The sequence below is a fragment of the Pelophylax lessonae genome, assembly GCF_965119305.1.
Source record: "Pelophylax lessonae genome assembly, chromosome: 4".
Taxonomy (NCBI): Eukaryota; Metazoa; Chordata; class Amphibia; order Anura; family Ranidae; genus Pelophylax; species Pelophylax lessonae.
Genome location: NC_138771.1, coordinates 179053963 through 179075715, shown reverse-complemented (window position 1 = coordinate 179075715; position 21753 = coordinate 179053963). Strand labels below are relative to the sequence as shown.

The window sequence follows — 21753 nt, the reverse complement described above, 5'->3', positions numbered from 1 at the left end:
GAACAACAGTGGTGGATGATCGCAGGATCCTCTCTATGGTAAAGAAAAACCCATTCATAACATCCATACAAGTTAAGGACACTCTCCAGGAGGTGGGCATATCATTGTCAAAGTCAACAATCAACAGAAGACTTCACGAATATGGGTTCACCACAAGGTGCAAACCATTCATAGGTCTGGAGAATAGAAAAGCCAGATTAGACTTTGCCAAAAAACATCTAAAAAAGCCAGGACAGTTCTGGAAAAGCATTCTTTGGACGGATGAAACTATGAATAATCTGTACCAGAATGACGGGAAGAAAAAAGTGTGGAGAAGGCTTGGAACAGCTCATGATCCAAAGGATGCAATGTCATCTGTAAAACATGGTGTAGGCAGTGTGATGGTATGGGCATGCATGGCTGCCAGTGGCACTGGGTCATTGGTGTTTATTGATGATGTGACAGAACACAGAAGCAGCCGTATGAATTCTGCAGTGTTTAGAGATATACTGCCAGCCCTGATGCAGTAAAGTTGATTAGACGGTGCTTCTCAGTACAGATGGACAAAGATCCAAAACCCACTGCAAAAGCAACCAAGGAGCATTTGAAGGAAAAGAAGTGGAATATTCTGCAATGGCCGAGTCAATCACCTGATCTCAACCCAATTGAGCATGCATTTCAATTGCTTAAAGCAAAACTAAAGGCATAAAGACCCACAAACAAAGAACTGCAGTTAGAGCCTGGCATAGCATCAGAAAGGAGGAAACCCAGTCTTTGGTAATGTCCATGGGTTCCAGACTTCAGGCAGTCATTGCCAGTAAAGGATTCTCAACAAAATGTTAAAAATGAACATTTTATTTATGATTATATTCATTTGTCCAATTACATTTAAATAATGGGGGGGGGGGGCTGTATATAATAATGGCTGCAGTTCCTAAAATTTGTACTTGATATTTATGTTCAACCCCTTGAATTAAAGCTGAAAGTCTGCACTTCAAATGCATTGGGATTGTTTCATTTTAATTGTATTCTGGTGGCATACAGAGCCAAAAGAATGAAAATTGTGCCTGTGTCCAAATATATATGGACCTAACTGTACGTTGTTTTTTGTGAATGGTGATGTGCATTTCTGACTGCAGGGGGGTAGAGCAAGAAGAATGGGGAAACAAAGCAAGAAGGAGGTAGGTAAGCACTGCTAACTTGTTTTTTAGGTACTTTACATATAAAGAAATTGAGTGGGAGGTGACAGTATCCTTCTTCAGTACTGTCAGATTCAAACCAGGCATAGAGCAAGAAAAATCAGAACCTCTGATCAGCATACTTCGGCAGCAAGAAAGATTAGTATAGAGGAGAATTTTTGCTGAATGGAGAAGATTTAACACATGGGACACATCATATAAACTGTAAGTGATGTCCCTTGTGCTGATTTGTATGCTTGTAATTTTAAATTTACTTATATTTTAAGTAATGTAGTATTTACCTTGCATACAGCAAAAAGCAAAGAAATTAAAACAATTTATGAAAAATGTTTTTGGTAGACTTGCAGTCATTTATTTAGTAAGCATACACTTTCACTTTATGTACTTCTTTATCTTCACACTCCCTTTGCTTGTTATAATAATAAAAGGTATTGTCCTTTCTTTGGAGTTTTTTCACAAATCCAGTGTCTGGCCATCGCTCCGCCTGGAATATTAAAAAAAATCATTTTTTTTAAATAATCACTTTTCCATATCATAAGAAAGTACTATTTCTAATATTTTATTACATGATAGAACTTTATTCATATATACAAAACTGTATTTAAAATTTCCTCTAGAACACTTTTGCTTGTCTTTGAGCTCTCTGTATGCAGCTTGCCTTTTCCAAAGCCAACACATGGGTATGGATTTTACATACGGTAACTATTCAGCAAAGTATGGAGGAGATTTACTAAAACTGGAGCAGTGAGAATCTGCTGCAGCAGTGTATATTATTGATCGACCGATATAATTTTTTACCGATGATACCGATATTTTGGTCATCGGATATCGGTATCGGCCGATATTGGCTGATATTTTCAGACATTAAAAAAATTATTATTTTTTTTTTTAATGTCTACAGGTACTGTGGTGGAGGGATCTTGGGGTCTAAAAGAACCCAAACCCCTCCTCTGCACTTAAAAGCATTCAAAATGCCAAGTTTGGCTGTTTTGAATGCTGTAAGTTTTTTAAATTTGGCGCCGCCATTACCCGGAAGTGATGTCATGACATCACTTCCAGGTACTCGCCGGCGCCGAATTCAAAGAAATGGAGACCCGGTCAGACGGCGGCGGCGCAGATGGAGACCTGGTCAGACGTCGGCGGTGAAGGTAGGATGCCTGGGTCTCCCGTGGGACAGGAGACCGGGTGCGAGCGGCAGAAGGCGGCGGGAGGGGGGGGACGTCATTACAAGACAGCTGACCGTCGGCTATGGACACCGATACCGGGGTGATGCCTCTAGCTGCAGGCATTACCCCGGTACAAGCACTTTCCCAAAATATCGCCAATATCGGTAAATCAAAAGGCCGATTCCGATATATCGGGCAAAGTGCATATCGGCCCTCGATATATCAGCTGTGCCGATAATCGGTCAATCACTAGTGTGTATGTACCAATCAGCTTCTAACTTCAGCTTGTTCAATTAAAGTGATTGTAAAGCCTTTTTTTTTCTCAAAATAACAAACGTTATACTTACCTGAAACCACTTCACATAGCAGCCTCGATCCTCCTCTTCTGTGGTCTCTCACCGCCCCTCCCCCCCCCTCGCCAAGTGCCCCCACAGCAAGCTGCTATAGGGGCACTTGTGCGTTCTCGCTCCCGAGTCCTGCCACGAGTGTCCATAAGTCATACAGAGCGGGGATTAGCCCCGTCCCTGCGTCAGTGGCTCTGATTGACAGAAGCGGGAGCTAATTGCTCCTGCTGCTGTATCTGAGCCAATTAGGAGCGAGAGACGAAGGAGAGCCTCGGCTCTCATGCACATCTATCGCTGGATCGAGATCGGGCTCAAGTAAGTATTAGAGGAGGCAGCGGGGGAAGCTGCATGCAGGTTTTTATCTTATTACATAGAATGCAGTAAGTTAAAAAAAAAAAAACCTTCTGCCTTTACAACCACTTTAGGCTTTGACAACCTAGAAGCTGATTGCTTACTATGCACAGCTGCACCAGATTCCGTGTGCACCAGATTTAGAAAGTTTCCCCCCTTGTATGTATCATGTATGTGTCATGATAATGTGAAGCATACCTTTTTCTTACACTGCTTATACCGTATAGTGTGGTGAAAATGATTCAGTATTCTACTGCCTTGCTAAAATTAGCATGTACAGGATTTTGCAATAACAAATATGTAGGTTATACAATACATTGCAGTGACCTATACGCTACAATTGCTTTCATCTAGTGCCCTAATTTCCATGCATTTCCACCCTCTACAGGTGGCTGTACACATTACAATCCTCGAAAATATATTAAATTGTATGAAGCAACTAAGAAGATAACTGTAAAAATGTATCTATTATGAGAAAATAAAGGAGTTGTAAAATATTTTTGTGGCTTTCCTAAAATGTATTCATTTCCAAAATGTATACAGTAATAATCCTTAAGTGAAGTTGGGTATGGAAATGGCGCTGCTTATTCTATTGTGCAGCGAGATAATGCCTATGGTGTATGGGGACACAATTACCCTCCTATTTGTGCCAAGGATGAAATTAAATCATAGTAAATCATATGTGATTGGAAAGAGATAACCCCATAGTGTAATTCAGTCTGGTAATTTTTATTTAAAAAGGTTTAAAATCCACAGAGATGGTAAAGGATTTAACATGCGTAAAAATAGGAAGTGTCCGGGAATCGATGCGTAGCATGGACCGGAACTAGAAGTAATGCCATGATGCAAGAAGCTCCGCTCTAGGCGTTTCGTCACAGTGACATCATCAGGAGAGACCACTCTTGTATTGTTAGCACTGTGTATTTATTAGTCATATGCACTTAATCCATATATTCACCCAGTCAATATAGTAAAACCCCTATATTGTTAGCATTGAGTTATTTATAATACATTTAAGGGGTTTTACTTTTATAATTATATTCACATATGATTTACTATGATTTAATTTCATCCTCGGAACAAATAGGAGGTTAATTGTGTAACCATACACCATAGGCATTATCCCACTAAACAACAGAATATCCACTACCAACTTCACTTCAGTTTCAGACTCTACCTTAGGGTCGTAGATTGAGTGGGGGCAGCAGCGATACACTCACGCTCCATCCATAGTGCGGGACAATTTTTCTTAAGTAATAATCCTGCCTACTGTCATGGTATATCTGGAGTCATACAGTGTATGTTATCATCAAACTGTTCTTTTCATACAATCAAAAATACAATCGTATCTCATCAAATTTCCAAGAGACCTAGAAGTGCTAATTTTGTGAAGAAAAGAGTATAGAATAATTCAGAAATAAAAGAATAACATTGTATGTGTGGCTAGCTTTATGTTACGGCAACTGCATAAAAATGACCTACCATATCTACTTGCTGTATTTGCTTGTATTCCACTTCATCTCTATATCCAGCTGTTTGGAATCTGTACAAATTTTCAATCTCATCTGACCACTGCTTTGCCCGCGACATTGATTTTGGTTTAATGGCACCAGGATCCTCTCCAGACATTGTTACTGCTTTGAGTCACAAAAAAATGATGTGTCTAGGAGACAAAGTATATCATTTTTTAAAATTGTAGAATATTTCAATGTAGCTTTCTCTATGACATACAGTATTTTTTATGTACTCTTCATTACCACAGTCCCATTGCATAGCACTGTATGTTTATTTTTAGGGTATTTTTGACAATACCCTAGGTTACTTGCTGCTCTTGGCATAAGTTTATAAGGCACTGAAGTCTAGCAATAACTAATTGTGTGTAGAAGCAGCAGTACATTTCGTGCCGGTTCACACTAGGTCGCTCCGACTTAGGGGGGCGACCTGTGAAGTCGCGTGTAGCGCGACTTCGGCGCGACTTGCACGGACTTCATAAAATGAATGTCAATGCAAGTCGCCTCCAGGTCGCCCTGAAGTAGTACAGGACCCTTTTTCAAAGTCGGAGCGACTTGTGTCGCTCCTATTAGAACCGGTCCTGTACTACTCAATGACCGCGACGGTGCACGACTTGCCAGGCTGACCAAGTCGCCTGACAAGTTGTATTAGTGTGAACCGGCACAAGTGCAAAATTACCTGCATCAACATGTTAATAAAAAGTTTAAAAAAAAAAACCTGATTTCCTTCAATAAATACCTTTTAGACCCAGTGATGTCATCATTGGGTTTTGGGCTTTTCCATGCAATGCAGGCTAGTGGAAGTACCTGCCAGGGGGCTAAACATACAGTAGCTTTCTGAAAGCATCAAAGCATTCTGGTTCAGTACCCCCCAAAGAGCCGTTAGCCCTAATGCAAGCAGGATGGCTCTTAGGAAGTCTTACGTAAATAATAAAATGTTTTGATTGGTGGATGTCAGTCTAGATAAGTGGAAGTCCTTAGGTTGGCTCCTCTTGGAAATGCCTACATGATGCCAGATGTCCCCCAACCAGGAAAGGAGGCAGGCTTTTATACTGGATGTACCAGATTTAGACCAAAGTCAACAGCTCCACAAATTGTGGTAGCAGACACCGACACTAGTGAACAGGTTCTTGTATGCCCATGGATGCACACTTCAACAACGAGGGTACCCTTTACCAAGGTTACCATACTTCCTGAGTTCATGAGAGCGGTGACTGGAACCTGGTTGCTGACCACAGTGTTTTCAAAGGTTCTCCCACCAGGATGGCAGTGTGCAGGCCAGGCATCTTGGGAGAAGAGAGAAAGCCTCTGTAGAGCCCCACACTGCATCGACACCTCTTGCCAAACATGCTGTGCCCTAATATGCTGCCAATCATGACACTTCCTGCATTGTAAGAGTTCCCCTTTTGAGAGACAGAGACTCTAGGTTTGCAACATATTTTTCCCCAAAGAAAAATATTCCCCAGAGAAAATTCTTCTCTGGTGAGAGTTCCTTTCATCAGCTGATCCTCTATTAGAGTACCTTTCCAACATTTTCACCAGTTGGCCCACTGTTTTTGGGTCACTGTGACCCACCCACCATTGCAGGTTGGCGACAGAGACTGAAGATACCAGTCCATCATGACCATCTCTACCATTCGGGGTCCGTCAAGTTCTCAGGCTGCAGCCTTGTAGTGACCAACTAGGTCAAGCAGCTGATCTGATCGTTGGCTCCATTGGTGCACCTGCTGTGCTCAGTCAGGCGTTGTCAACCCTAGATGGGTTAGAATCTCAGGTTTCAGGCAGTAAAGGGCTTTAGTGTCCTCAGGAGCGAAGTCATAATATGCCTTCTGACAAGAAAGAGCAATGAGGACAGAACATTTGTCTTGGGGGTCACCATTCTCATTCTGCTGTCCCCTCAAATGTTGTCAGAAACACCTCCACATTGTCTATAGGTGTCAGCTTTTTTAACACACGGCTTGCTCTGGTAGTTGTCTGATTCCCAAAGACAGCAACCAAGGGCTCAGGACTTTGAGACAATGATTGTACTGCCTCCTTGTCAGGTAAAGTGTGACTAAACCCACATCATAAAAAACTATCAATAAATGGTGTATTACGTGCTGTTCATATTCACTCAGTCACTATAAGATTTGTTTTCTGTATGCTAAAAAAAAAAAACTGGTTGATCCTGCTGCTCTCTATCTCCACCTTCTGTTCATGTCCCCAATTCAGCTAGGGATTTTGCAGCTGTTGAGGCAACTCTGCACATGCTCAGTTTTCAGTGAGTTTCTAAGCTGAGCATTTCCTCCCTATCACATCTGAGCAGCCCATGTGACTATAGAGTCACACATGTGGGTGTATTCACAGTGCTAAATGATAGCCCACTCCCTTCCTCCTCCTCCATGACCACTAACCAGCTAAACACAATGGGGGCAGAATATTACATGTAAATTAATGGTGGCTTCACCTCCCTCCTATTCTAAGACACGGGCTGGAGGGGGCATGACACAGCCTGTGACTGGCTAAAATCTGCCCGTGGCATTATATTTCCAAAAAAATAATAAAGATTTGATTTAAAATATAAATTTGTATGCCAATTTAATAATAATGATATTTATTTATTTGTTCTCTGTAGTTCAAAGGCTGTTTTTTTTTATTTTTATTCTGAATATGTGACCAGCAGTAGAGGACTTGAAGCTCCTCCTGTTTCCTTGCAGACAGGCTAGGAATAATCTGGGTGATGTGACAGCTGTATATCAGTTAGGAAAAGGGTACTTAAATGTTTTTTTTTTTTTATTAAAATAATTACAATGCCGTCATCCACATACAGAAATAGAAGGGACGGTGTGTGTTTAGTATCACTTTAACATAACATAACATAAAGCGGAGTTCCACCCAGTGAATGTTTTTTTTAATAAAAATACCCCCGAGACAGTCAGGGCTAGTGCATTCCACAATGGCTAGCCTCTGATCTGTCCTGGGTTGCACTTACCTTTTAGAAGAAATACTTACCTTGAAAATGTATTCTCCAGTGCTGCCATCTCCAGCGCTGCCAGCGCGATCCTCTTCTGTGTCCTCTTCTGTCTTCTTCGGTCCCACGATGCACTGCACCGGCCCCGCCGTCACTTCCGGTGCTGCAGCGTCATCCCTGCACTGCTTCTGGGCATGCCCAGAAGCTGTTTTGCAAGGTATGACAGCGCCTGCACCAGAACTGACGTCGGGGCCGGTGCAAGCGCATTGATTCCTGGGAGCGATGACGTTCAGCTCCCAGGAATCATTGCATGCCAGGAAGTGACGACTCGCCGCGGCCGCCGAGGGGTGGAAGAGGAAGTAAGGTAAGTATATTTTCTTCTAAACGAGGTAAGTAAAAAAAAAAAATTGCGATTATCCATTTGTTTTTCAGGTGACCCGGAGCGAGAAGATGGAGGTAAGTATAATTTTAGGGTGGAACTCCACTTTAACTTAACAGAAATCTGCTTACATAAGGCAGGTAAAGTTCAAGACAACTGAGTCCATTTCAGAGAGGGACCACAGAGCCCAGCCTCACACAGGTGTAACCATCAGCAGTTGTCCCAGAACACTTTTTTTTTCTATTAGCCCTCTGCTGCATCTCTTAAAGGGCCTGCCACACAGGGAGGGGATATTTACATACCATCCCTTCTGGCCAGTATAGTTACTATACTTTGTACATCTGTGTTGTACACTCTCATTGCTCTACACTGGACAATCAGTGATCAAATTTGGGAAAGCTCGGCCAGGATGGGAATAGTGAGCTTTCCATGGACACTCTAGTTCAGAACAGGGGAACCACTGAAATTTAGAAGGCAGGTAAGGATATTTTATTTATTCATTTTTTAACAGGTACTTATATAGAGCTGTCAATTTACACAGCGCTTTACATATATTGCACATTCACATCAGTCCCTGCCCTCAAGGAGCTTACAATCTAAGGTCTCTAAACTCACATTCATACATACACATTCTAAAGTCAATTTAGACAGGAGCCAATTAACCTACCAGCATGTCTTTGGAGTGTGGGAGGAAACCGGAGTACCCAGAGGAAACCCACGCATGCACAGGGAGAATGTTAAAAGTCCAGGCAGGTAGTACTATGGTTGGAATTTAAACTGACCCAAGTGCTGCCAAGTGGAAGTGCGAACCACTGAGCCACTGTGCTTTAGTGACAGTAAATTGCCGAGTGAGGGATAGGGAACATAGAGATTTGTAAGTGCAATGTCCAGCTTGGATTAGTGTAATATGTCATACCTGGCCCATCCCATTGGAAGCTGGAAATCACTGGAGTAGACACTACTGAATCAGAACACGTGTGCAGAGACCCAGAAGAGGGCGCCCTGTGTCTGGTTAGAGACTGACATTGCAAAAGTTTAAGCAGTTCTTCAGTCAGTTCTGCAAAAATGAAAAGTCATCAACTACAAATGGTCTCTTCTGCAATAAAATGCCCCCACCTGTCTGTTCGCTGTCTTCTCTGGGGCTGTAAACTGTGCTGCTCGTGTATGGCTTAGCTTACAGCACTGTGCCGGTCTCTGAGTGTCACGATGATTAGCTCCTGCGTATTCTCATGAATTAAGTCATCCCCTGATGGCTAATAAAGAGACCCAAAGACCGGCACATAGAAGAAGATGCCAGAGCCTGAGCAGGACCATTGGACAGGTATTAAAGCAGTATTGAACCCAAAAGCAAATATTTATTATATTTAGCTTACTAGTTCTTAGGTGTGATTTAAAACAAATTTATGCAGCGCTAGCATCAATATTATTAATTGGGTGAAAAGTAACAAATACTATACAATAAAACTCAAATCTTATATGTATAGAGTGCTATGTGCTAAAAAAATTTAGCACATAGCACTCTATACATATAAGATTTGAGTTTTATTGTATAGTATTTGTTACTTTTCACCCAATTAATAATATTGATGCTAGCGCTGCATAAATTTGTTTTACATCATTCCTCCTAAGATTTTCTTAGCGTTTGCAGCAGCTGCACACACTCACACTTTTTTATTTTTATTTTTATCAACACGTTGTGTAGCGCGGGTTTAAATTTGTTTTTTATTAGTTCTTAGGTGTGATGACTGCATTTGTTTTCTTTTTTATCCCAAACGGTAAAAAACTGTTTCATGTAACTGCTTATAAAGTGTGAGCTGGAGTTTGGCTTCAATTTGTTAGTGAATCTAAATCTGCTAATACATTTAACTGATAATGCTGCTGTCCCCCCTGTGCTCCTTCATCCAGAGTGGGGGGAGCTCTAATACAGGAGGTGTGATATTGGCCAGATCACCAGGTGAAAACAGAGGGAAAAAAGCCTAAAAATGTAAAACTGATACAACCCCGACATCTAATGATTGATAAACTGCTCTATATTATCATTTTAGTTTTGGAATTAACACCTATTTAAAGCGGAGTCCCACCTATTTTTACAATGTACTTGCATCCACATGCCCATCCGCATTGCAATTCTGAACTGCTAAATGGTTTATTTTTTTATTTTGTCTAACTACCATAATTTGGATGTGTTTATGCAGCCACCTAGGCGATGTCATCATAAGGCGATTCCCTTTGACTCCTGAGATATCGGCGTCAGTCCATGGGAATCGCCTAATACTGAAATCTCGCGTGATTTCCAGACCTTTGCTATGGCAACCTGTCATGCCGCGTAGTGTCATTACTGTGCAGACGCAGGATCGGGAGGTGCATGCTGGGTAGCCAGCTACACAGAATCCCTGAAATAAAGACAAGTGGGCTTCAGATGCCCACAACCGCGATGGACCCTGCCTGCTTCAAAGATCAGGTTAGAGTTTACTGATCTTAAATAAACAAGAAGGTACACATTAGTGACATTATCTAAAACTAAAAGTGGAACTTTAGTCATAAAATGAAGTCCTGCTAGATCACTTCAGGCTGGCCCATTTTGCAGGTCTAGATATGTAAAACATGATAAATAAGTGCCTATACTGTTTCAAATCGAGTAATACACTGTCTCATCCTGCTCTGCACATGCTCAGTTGCTCTCCATTTTTAGGCACTGCTCAGTTTTTACAAACCAATCTGCTGACCATAATTAGACCCTCCTATCCTTTATAGCTAAGGAAGCTGCTTCTGTTTGATCTGCCATGGTGCTGCACATGTGATCATTTATGATAACAGCGTTTTGATGGTTTGACAGTTTAGTTGGGAACACAAGCAATTGTGACAGTTAGCAATCCCGGCATTCCAGGAATGTAACTGTTTTTTGAAACTGATAAATCGATGGGTTTAGTTACGCTTTCTGATTTACTGCTGTTCAGGGGCTCTGGGCTTTAGCAAGATGGAAGCCTCCAGCAAGAAGAAATAGGAGCAATGCTGGAGGCAATTTATAGCACACACTAATTTTGGTAGCATAATTATTAACCACTTAAGCCCCGGAAGATTTTACCCCCTTCCTGACCAGGGCCTATTTTGCGATTTGGCACTGCGTGACTTTAACGGACAATTGCGCGGTCGTGCGACGCTGTACCTAAATGAATTTGACGTCCTTTTTTTGTCATTTTTGTTGTTTTTTTTTTAACGAGTAATGGCAGTGATCTGCGATTTTTTTTGCGGGACAGCGACATTGCGGCGGACAGATCGGACCATTGACTGACATTTTTGACACTTTTGGGGTTACCAGTGACATTACTACAGTAATCAGTGCTATACATATGCACTGTTACTGTAAAAATGACACTGGCAGTGAAGGTGTTAACTTTTTTTGAGAGGGAGGGGTTAAGTGTGTCCCTAGGGACGTGATTCTAACTGTGATTAGCTGTGTCTACTAGTGTAAGAACAGAGATCAACGGTCCTACATAGCAGAACCGTATGATCTCCATTCTTACACAGGGGAGAAGGACAGGCGGCTTTGTTTACATTAGCCGCCTGCCTTTCTTCCGGTGTAACGGACGATCGCGAGTGCCCGGCGGACATCGGGTCCGCCGGGCACACGAGTAGGAGAGTCCGTGACCGAGCGGGAGTGTGCCCCCGGCGGCGCGCGCTTGCTCCCTAGAGCCTCACAGGCTAGCAACGTAGCCCTACGTTGCTTTGCCTGTGAGGGGCTGATCGCCGCAGTAAATAGTCGTGCGGCGATCGGCAAGCAGTTAATGTGGAATGTATGTTCTTTGCTAAAAAAACATTATCTTTTTATCAAGTTGTTATTGGTAAAGTTCTGCTTTAAAACTGAATTAACCACTTGCCGACCGCCGCACGACTATCTACGGCGGCGGTCAGCCCCTCACAGGCAAAGTGACGTAGGGCTACGTCACTAGCTTGTGAGGGTCTAGGGAGTGAGCGCGCGCCACCCGATGTCCGCCGGGCACTCTGCGATCGGCGGGGGAGAGGGAGAAAGTCAGGCAGCTTGTGTAAACAAGCTGCCTGTCATTCTCCCCTCTGTATGAGAGATGATCATATGGATCTACTATGTAGATCCGTTGATCACTCTGCATACAGCTGAAGCCACAGCCAATCACAGTTAGAATCACGCCCCTAGGGACACACACAGCCCCTCCCTCTCAAATAAAGTTAACCCCTTCACTACCAGTGTATTTTTACAGTAACAGTGCATATATATAGCACTGATTACTGTAGAAATGTCACTGGTAACCCCAAAAGTGTCAAAAATGTCAGTCAAGGGTCCGATCTGTCCGCCGCAATGTCGCAGTACCGCAAAAAAAATCGCAGATCGCCGCCATTACGCGTTAAAAAAAAAAACAACAAAAATGACAAAAATCTTTCCCTTAGTAAACGCAATAACTTTTGCGCAAACCAATCAAAATACGCTTTTTGCGATTTTTTTTACCAAACATAGGTAGCATAAAACAAATTGGCCGAAAATGTTAAAAAATTTTGATTTTTACATTTTTTTTGGGGGGAATTTCATATAAAAAAAAGGGAAAAATATTGCTATTTTTGCAAAATTTACGCTCTTTTTTTGTTTATAGCGCGTGATCAAAAAAAATCGCACAGGTGATCAAATACCACCAAAAGAAAGCTCTGTTTGTGGGAAAAAAAGGACGCCAAATTAGTTTAGGTACAGCGTCGCACGACCGCGCAATTGTCCGTTAAAGTCACGCAGTGCCGAATCGCAAAATACCCCCTGGTCGTTTAGCAGCCAAATCCTCCGGGGCTTAAGTGGTTAAAGCCTCCTATCATGTACAGTCAAGGAAGCTGCTTCTGTTTGAACTGCAACTGCCATGGTGCTGCACATGTGATCAGTTAAGGCCCCTTTCACACTTGTGCGACTTCAAAGTGCGATTTTACAGCGATTTTGCCGCGATTTTGATGTGAGTTGGACTGGGCTTATAATGTCTTTTACTCAAAACGCATCAAAATCATGCCAAAAATAGTGCAGGGACTACTTTGAAGTTGGTGTGACTTCAAGTCGCACAGATATGAATGGGGCTCATTGGAAATAATGGAGAACGACTTGTCATGTGATTTTGCAGTCCCAAATCGCATGACAAGTTGCGATTTGTAACAGTTTTTTTTTTAAAACCATTAAATGTGATGGGTTAAGAGCCGGTTCACACTGAGGCGACACGACTTCGGGGGGCGACCTGTGAAGTCGCGTGCACCGCTGTACACCGCGACTTGCAGGGACTTCACATAATGGAAGTCTATGCAAGTCGCTCCGAGGTCGCCCCAAAGTAGTACAGGACCCTTTTTCTAAGTCTGAGCGACTTGTGTCGCTCCTATTAGAACGGGTCCTGTACTACTCAATGGACCGCGACCGACTGCGACTTGTCAGGCTGACAAGTCGCCTGACAAGTCGCGCTAATGTGAATGGGCTCTTAGTTCCACTTTACGATTTACTGCTGTTCAGGGGATCTGGGCTTCAGCAAGAAGAAACAGGATGAATGAATGCTGGTGGCAGTTTACAGCACACTCTCATTTTGGTAGCATTATTATTAATGTGGAATGCACGTTCCTTACTAAAGAACATTGATTTTTGTTATTGGTAAGGTTCCGCTTAAAAAATAATAATAATTGGGGACTGGAACTCCACTTTGTGCCTTGATGACATGAACGTGGGATCCATCACCATCTCCGGGACTACAGGGCACACAAACCAAGTAGGAGAGGGCATCTCAGCACTCCCATTCCTATGGAAACCAGATCACTGGCTTACCAGGCAACATCATGGGAAATTGTATCAAATACTTACAGTGATTTTCCTCTCCTGGCACTAATCTATGGCAGTATACATGTAGTATGTTGGCGTGTTGGTGCCAGGAAACAACAGTGATTGTGTAAGAAGGAGAGCTCATGAAATATTAGAGAAGACTGGAAGGGAACAGACATGGCTGCCTCCATATACAAATACAAGCTCTCCATAAATACAAGGTTCTCTTATATATATATAAAGTAACATTATCTGGCACTAACATCATTTTTTACATCCAGCCCTCTCCATTACAAACGTGTCCTAACACCCTGAACAGAGACTTTCCATCCTCTTGGTGCAGCTGCTCCCAGGATTTCCTCACCTGAGTTCCCAAGACCAGCACCGGGAAACACCCGATCAGTCGCCGTTAGAGCCCAGCCTGGTATCCTAGCAACCAATGACGCGCTGCCCCTTCAGAGGGAGGAGAGAAGACAAAGGCTTCAGCTAGTGTCAGCCAATCAGTGAGCGAGGCTCAGGCTGCATGTTCATACACAGAGCGCCGCTACTACGTGCTTTGTTGTGCGCATGCCTCCAGCTATTCCATTGGCCGCTGGGCGCTGAGAGGAGCGTAGTGTATAGTTTACAGCGCGCTGATTGGTCAGAATGTGGTGTTTTGAGTCATGTACCTTGCTGTGCCGCTTCCGGTCGGTGTTGCTGTGTATTGGAGCTGTGTGCTCCTTGCTGATGGTGATAAGATGAGCTCCTTCCAGGGCCGGATGAAGGAGTACCCCTCCATATCTCTAGACAGGTTTGACAGGGAGAACCTCTCAGCGAAGGCTTTCTTCCTATCCCATTGTCACAAAGGTAAGTGGTCATTGACAACCTACTGTGTGTGTCTTGGGCCCCTTACACAATTGTGCGACTTGTCCTGCGATTTGGAAATGCAAAGTTCCATGACAAGTAGTACTCCATGATTTCCAATGAGTACTGTTCATATCTGTATGACTTGAAGTCGCAACTACTTCAAAGTAGTCCCTGCGTTACTTTGGGCCGATTTTAATGCGTTTTGAGGTCCATAGACAAAGGCATTGTCCAGTCAAAATTGCAGCAAAAAAAATTGTGGCAAAATCACGCAACTTTTAGGTCGCATAAGTGTGAGAGGGACCATAAAGGATAGGTTCAGCTTTAACCAATTGTAGTAGTACTACATGACTGGAGTGCAAGTGGTTCCGTGCACCGCCAGAGCCGCACCCCCGCTGTGTTTAGACACAGCAGGAGGAGGGCTGTGGGAGGAGCGGCGGTGATTGCCACTGTCCTCCCACGATTATCCGGGAAACCGATAGAAGACCCACCTGCTTATGTAAACAAAGCAGGCGGATCTTCTGTCAGACAGGCAGGGGCAGATCAGCAGTTTCAGCTAAGCTGCAACTGCGATCTCTCTGTGCCTGTCACAGAAACACACACACACACACACACACACACACACACACACACACAGTCAGTAAGCATACATTTAACCCCTTTGATCACCCCCAGTATTAACCCCTTCCCTGCCAGTGTCATTTATACAGCAACAGTGCATAATATTTAGCACTGATTACTGTATTAGTGTCACTGGTCCCCAAAAAGTGTCAAAAATGTCAGTTAGGGGTCCAATCTGTCTGCTGCAATGTCGCAATCCCACTAAAAATCGCAGATCGCCGCCATTACTAATAAATAAATTAAAAGTCCAAAAATCTATCCCGTAGTTTGTAAACGCTATAACTTTTGCGCAAACCAATTAAAATATGCTTTTTGGGATTTTTTCTACCAAAAATATGTAGCAGGATACAAATTGGCCTAAACTAATAAAAAAAAAAAAAAAAAATTAATTTTTTTATTGGGAATGTTTTATAGCAGAAAGTAAAAAAAAAAGACGTTTTCTTTCAAAATTGTCGCTCTTTTTTTGTTTATAGCACAAAATCTAAAAACCGCAGAGGTGATCAAATACCACCAAAAGAAAGCTCTATTTGTGGGGGAAAAAAGGGACATCAATTGTATTTGAGTACAGTGTCGCACGATCGCGCAATTTTCCGTTAAAATAACGCAGTGCCGAATCGCAAAATAGGCCCTGGTCAGGAAGGGGGTAAAATCTTCCGGGGCTTAAGTGGTTAAAGGAGTTGTAAAGCCTCAAGGGTTTTTTAATGCATTCTACGCATTTAGGCTACATTCACACCTGAGCGTAGCGTTTTCGCGCGTTTTTACCGCGATTTTTAGCGCGATTTTACCGCGATTTTTACCGCGATTTACAGGCGTTTTTACAGGCGTTTTTTGTGCAGGCGTTTTTAGATTGAATAGAAACAAATGGAAAACGCCTATAATCTGCCCAAAAAGAAGCTCATGTACTTTTTTGAGCGTTGGGCGTTTTGCTTACAGCGTCAAAACGCTCAGATATGAACAGGGGCCATTGAAATGAATAGGATTTGTCTTGTTGGGCGTTTTGAGAGCTGATCCTAGAGCAGAAAAACTCCCCAAAAACGCCCCAAAACGCCTAGATGTGAACGGAGCCTAAGGTGAAAAAACTTCTTGGTTGCAGCTGCCCCCCAGACCCCCCATTATTCTTGACAAAGCGAAACACGTTGACGTAAGCCGCGTAAAGGGCCCCCGCGCTCCAACTTGCGTTCCACCACTGCTAGCCTGCGGACCTCCGGTTCCGGTTGACACTCGGATTCCAGCCGGCTAACCATGATCCGGCTTAGGAACCTAGGTGCGTGATATACGGGATAACACCACTCTGCCACGTTACTAATGGGACACTTACACGAGTTTATGATATGAGGAAAATGGGACCGGAGTGAGACTAGGACTGGGACCTCCTGGCAGAGGTAGGAGGATGGTCGGGTGCGGAAGAGGGGTAGGATATCCCCAAGACACCCTAGACCAAATACTCTGAAACTTTGAGCTGCCTGTATATTTACCCATTGATATCCTACTGTGGCGAGTTATTACAGTGTTCATCTGCCCGGCATCACTATCTGGCCATCCAGACTATTATACTTACCATTCAAAGAGTTTTGCTCCCTGTTATACAGCCAGGGAACTATGTGGCTGATGGCTAATCAGACTCTGACTACCCATTGACATTAATTCACCTTTTTTACCCTGGCCACATTTAACTGGTGGAACTCAGTTTTCTAGGACAGTAACAGTACTGACACTAATTAGACTCTGTCTGTCCAAGCTATCAGATTCAGTCATCATCATGACACCACATTGCACTTGATTGCAGTTTTGTGATTTTCACTAAGGGGAGTTTTTCCTGAAAGAGGGTGTTACCCCCCCTGAACTGAAAAATATCGAAAACTTCTTCAATGAACTATTTACCTTGTTCATGAAAGGTGCATTAGAGAGTGTATGGGGCCCGTTTTATGTGCCTATCTAGACAACGTTGTCTTTGTGTGTTCCACTAGGTGTCTGGGTGGTATTTTTTATCTCTATTTTTTGTAAATCATACCTTTTGTTAGTACTTCAATAAAATTGTTGCCTTTTATGCCGTTGATGGTTCTCTGTTACAACTATTCTTCCTGAGTACCCCCCACTTGGTGACCTCATGGACTGTATTTTTTGTATGTTTTCCCCCATTATTCCTACCTGAACCTGAACATTCCAGCGACGAGCACGAGCCCAGCAGCTCCAGCCGCTGTCTCGGGTCCTCATTGGATAGATTGAAAGCAGCGGGAGCCATTGGCTCCCGCTGCTATCATTCAAATCCAGTGACACGGGAGCAGGGGGCAGGGCAGAGTCCCGCTGTCTGTGTCAATGGATGCAGCAGCTGGACTCGTGAGCGCGCCCGCACGGGTGCCCCCATAGAAAGCGGCGCTCTGTGGGGGCACTCAATGAAGAGGAGTAGCTCCCCAGAAAAGGAGGATTAGGGCTGCTCTGTGTAACATGTTTGTTATTTAAAAAAAAAAAAAACCTGTGACATGCAAGCTCCCATCTTCTTTTTGGGTATGTGAAGCCCGCTAAGGAGTTTCTTCTGAGATATGGTGCTGATGGCTACTCAGCATGCACCTCCGGATTTCGTGCCAGGGCACTCATTGCATTGCAGGTTACCATAGCAATGGCAGCATCAGAGGAAGTTCCTGCCCCGTTGTTATGGCAACCTGTCAATTAATATAGAAAACCCAGAAGAAATCTAGCATACTACACTGCTCCTGGGATTGATGACATGAATATCCCAGGAGTCAACGGGTGGCAGGATATGATGTACCTCACTGCGGCAAGGTACAACGGAAATAGAGATTTATATTTAATCTACAAGTAATATGCTTTGAAAAAAAAAACATTTATTGCATTGTGATCAGCAACGCCAGGGGCCAAAGGTCACAAATAGGATGGATCTCTGCTTTAATAATCTGTTTTTTATTGAAGTTTTTTATCTGGTGAAGCAGATCCAAGGGAGATCCCGAAGCTTGCAAGAAAACAAAGGTGTCAAGGTGCTGGATCAGTAAAAAGTGTAAATTTATTGTACACAAAATATCCTGTAGCAATATTTCCAGGCCTTGAGCCTGATGTGTGTCTGCCATTGTTACCGGTGACACCTCCAGCACATTTAAGTTGTGAACCCAAGTGTGAGAATTGAGACATTGACCACTCTGGCATCTTTGGTTGGTTTTGTTTTTGTATTTTGGGGATGGGAGAAGGGAATGAGTGGGATACTCCTCAGGCTCAACTAGAATAACTGGAACTTTATACAAAAATGCCCGTTGGCGCTGTCTTGACGCCAGCTGAATGCCGACCAGCGCTTCCTGACGTTGGAAGATTCTGCTTTGCTGAACTAGTGCTGGAATTTCGACTTTAACTTGTTTGTTAACTCAGAAGATCCAGGACTGTAGAAAACTTGACTCCTGACACTCAATTTAGCTCAAACAAAAATAGAGGAAAGAAAAAGATGGGGCTTTACAGGCCAGTGGGAGCAGAAGGATCAGAAGCAAAACCAGTATTTGTAAAACAAAAGTTACATTTTATTGATAAACATAGAATAAAATACGCATGGACAACCATGCATTCTTGAAAGATGACAAACTTAACATATATAGGTAAAAACATATAAGGTCACTAGCAGTACAGAAACAATCCCCGAAGGGGATATGACCACAGAAGCCTGTGTAGGATGGAAGATGGGTCTCAAGCTGGATTCGGTCAATGTAGGTCCCCAGCAAGCCGACGCGTTTCGCTCAAGGCTTCCTCAGGGCCTGAGAGACCATAACAGACCGGTGTTTCCTTATTGGTAGTGACTCATACTAAGCGACAAGGTTCTGGTGATGACAGATGCTGTTTGGAAGATATTGCTTCCGTATTCTCAATATGAAATCTTATATAGATATCATCGACAAATTAATTGCACTGGATCCGGCACTTTGGAGTCCCGACTGCGTACACCAATGGCAGGGCTTCTAGATTTACCCTCACTATGACCTCTTGAACAAAAGTCGCATTTAGGAAAAAGGCAACAGTCCTCTCCTTAGCGTATTTCCAATTATATATATATCAGTATGTTCACCGTTAGGTATAAGAGATCTATTTCTACACAGGAGTGGCTTCAAGCGGGACAAAGGTCAACCTTCTCTTTGCGATTCAAGAGACGCTAATATTCACGGTCTAAAAGCCCTGGGAGGTGGCAGTGAATGACCTCTTCTAAGCATATGGAGTGCTCCAGGCAGGAAAGGGGGTGCATGTATGTCTAATTTTCATTTATAAGGACCATTGGTCCTGGGCTGATTAGCCCTCCATCTTCAGCTTACCAGACAGCCTGCTGTCTGGCCTGCTGTCTGGTAAGCTGAAGATGGAGGGCTAATCAGCCCAGGACCAATGGTCCTTATAAATGAAAATTAGACATACATGCACCCCCTTTCCTGCCTGGAGCACTCCATATGCTTAGAAGAGGTCATTCACTGCCACCTCCCAGGGCTTTTAGACCGTGAATATTAGCGTCTCTTGAATCGCAAAGAGAAGGTTGACCTTTGTCCCGCTTGAAGCCACTCCTGTGTAGAAATAGATCTCTTATACCTAACGGTGAACATACTGATATATATATAATTGGAAATACGCTAAGGAGAGGACTGTTGCCTTTTTCCTAAATGCGACTTTTGTTCAAGAGGTCATAGTGAGGGTAAATCTAGAAGCCCTGCCATTGGTGTACGCAGTCGGGACTCCAAAGTACCGGATCCAGTGCAATTAATTTGTCGTTGATATCTAAATAAGATTTCATATTGAGAATACGGAAGCAATATCTTCCAAACAGCATCTGTCATCACCAGAACCTTGTCGCTTAGTATAAGTCACTACCAATAAGGAAACACCGGTCTGTTATGGTCTCTCAGGCCCTGAGGAAGCCTTGAGCGAAACGCGTCGGCTTGCTGGGGACCTACACTGACCAAATCCAGCTTGAGACCCATCTTCCATCCTACACAGGCTTCTGTGGTCATATCCCCTTCGGGGATTGTTTCTGTACTGCTAGTGACCTTATATGTTTTTACCTATATTTGTTAAGTTTGTCATCTTTCAAGAATGCATGGTTGTCCATGCGTATTTTATTCTATGTTTATCAATAAAATGTAACTTTTGGTTTTACAAATACTGGTTTTGCTTCTGATCCTTCTGCTCCCACTGGCCTGTAAAGCCCCATCTTTTTCTTTCCTCTATTTTTGTTGGTCCTACAGGGGTAAGGGCCTTAAATTGCACGGTTTTCTGTATAGATCAATTTAGCTCAAAAGTCACTGAACAGCTCCCTTCAGCCCTTCGCTGACTGAGGTAGCTCCTTGTCACTGCTTGTGCCACTGCAACTCTTAACTCTGTACACTACACACTGTACACATTAGCTCTTTAGGGCCCAACTGCTGGCGCCCCCTCTACACTTCAGGGTCCTCTGACTAGGTACCCCCTTTACAGCTAGCTGACTCCCGGATCCCTGGAACCTTCTCCGTAGTGGTCCACTTTACACTTGGCAGACCCCTAAGGGCAGTTCACAGTACTCACAACCTCATTAGTGGCCAACATTGCCGCCTCATTAGTGGCCAACATTGCCGCCTCATTAGTGGCCAACATTGCCGCCTCATTAGTGGCCATCAGTGCAGCTTTATCAGTGCCCATCAATGCAGCCTCATCACCAGTGCCCATCATTGCAGCCTCATCACCAGTGCCCATCAATGCAGCCTCATCACCAGTGCCCATCAATGCAGCCTCATCACCAGTGCCCATCAATGCAGCCTTATTGCCAGTGCTCAGCAATGCAGCCTCATGGCCAGTGCCCATCAATGCAGCCTACCAGTGCCCGGATCCCACAGAGCGGGGATCTCCCGCTGTGACACGGAGCTTGGATTTAAATTGCTCGGCGGACGCTGTCAACAAAGTCCCGCCTCCTGGACCGATTATACGATTATTTTCAACACCCCTAGTGTCTACAACACTCTGAGTCCTCGTGTATCTTCCACCCAAGGTCTGGAGCTCCTAAGGGCTATCAGTAGCATCATATTTCACTTTTTCCATATCTAAAACTCTTTTATAATTCTGTCTTTTTCTCATACTTAGTCAAATAAACATTATTAACACTGCACTTTCTTACTTTTTACAGATCACATGAAAGGACTTCGTGCTCCTCTCCTGAAACGAAGACTGGAGTCCAGGTGTGTTACATCGCAGAATGCAGAATAGGCTGATTTACAAAAAACTGGAGCAGTCATCTGTTTAATCTGAAAGATGAAACTGCTTTTGTTTTTTTATACTGCTCCTTTTTCAGATTCTTGAAAATTTGTATTTAAAAGCTAAAAAGCATAACTGATTTGTCTCATGCAGATGCAGCTTGATAAGAAGCAATCTCCATTTTTATATGATATGCTACAGCTGCTTATAAATGTTTTCTCCATTATGGAGATGTATTATTCCAGTTCTTAGTATTCAGGAGCCACAAGCCCAGGAATGCACTGTTGGTGTGTGTGTATGTGTGTGTGTGTATATATATATATATATATATATATAGGTGTGTGTATGTATGTCCTATTGCCAAGCACAACATGGGGGAGATTTACTTAAACTGGTATACACAGAATCT

General features: G+C 43.3%; 2 protein-coding genes across 2 annotated transcripts in view; one reads left to right on the top strand and one right to left on the bottom strand.

Annotated features, from left to right (window-relative positions):
• Positions 1 to 1505: 1505 nt before the first annotated feature.
• Positions 1506 to 14194, bottom strand: MEIG1 (meiosis/spermiogenesis associated 1). The gene is made up of 3 exons (XM_082256445.1): positions 14047 to 14194; positions 4522 to 4702; positions 1506 to 1662 (listed from the first exon to the last, which is right to left on the bottom strand). Exons 2-3 carry the CDS (start codon positions 4666 to 4668, stop codon positions 1534 to 1536), a joined length of 276 nt encoding a protein of 91 aa, XP_082112571.1. The 5' UTR covers positions 4669 to 4702; positions 14047 to 14194; the 3' UTR covers positions 1506 to 1533.
• Positions 14195 to 14379: 185 nt separating this feature from the next.
• Positions 14380 to 21753, top strand: part of DCLRE1C (DNA cross-link repair 1C) — a 56069-nt gene continuing 48695 nt past the window's right edge. The window contains exons 1-2 of the mRNA XM_082255901.1: positions 14380 to 14528; positions 21277 to 21328. Coding sequence (XP_082112027.1) covers positions 14420 to 14528; positions 21277 to 21328 — 161 coding nt within the window. The 5' untranslated portion in view covers positions 14380 to 14419. The remainder of the gene's footprint in view (positions 14529 to 21276; positions 21329 to 21753) is intronic.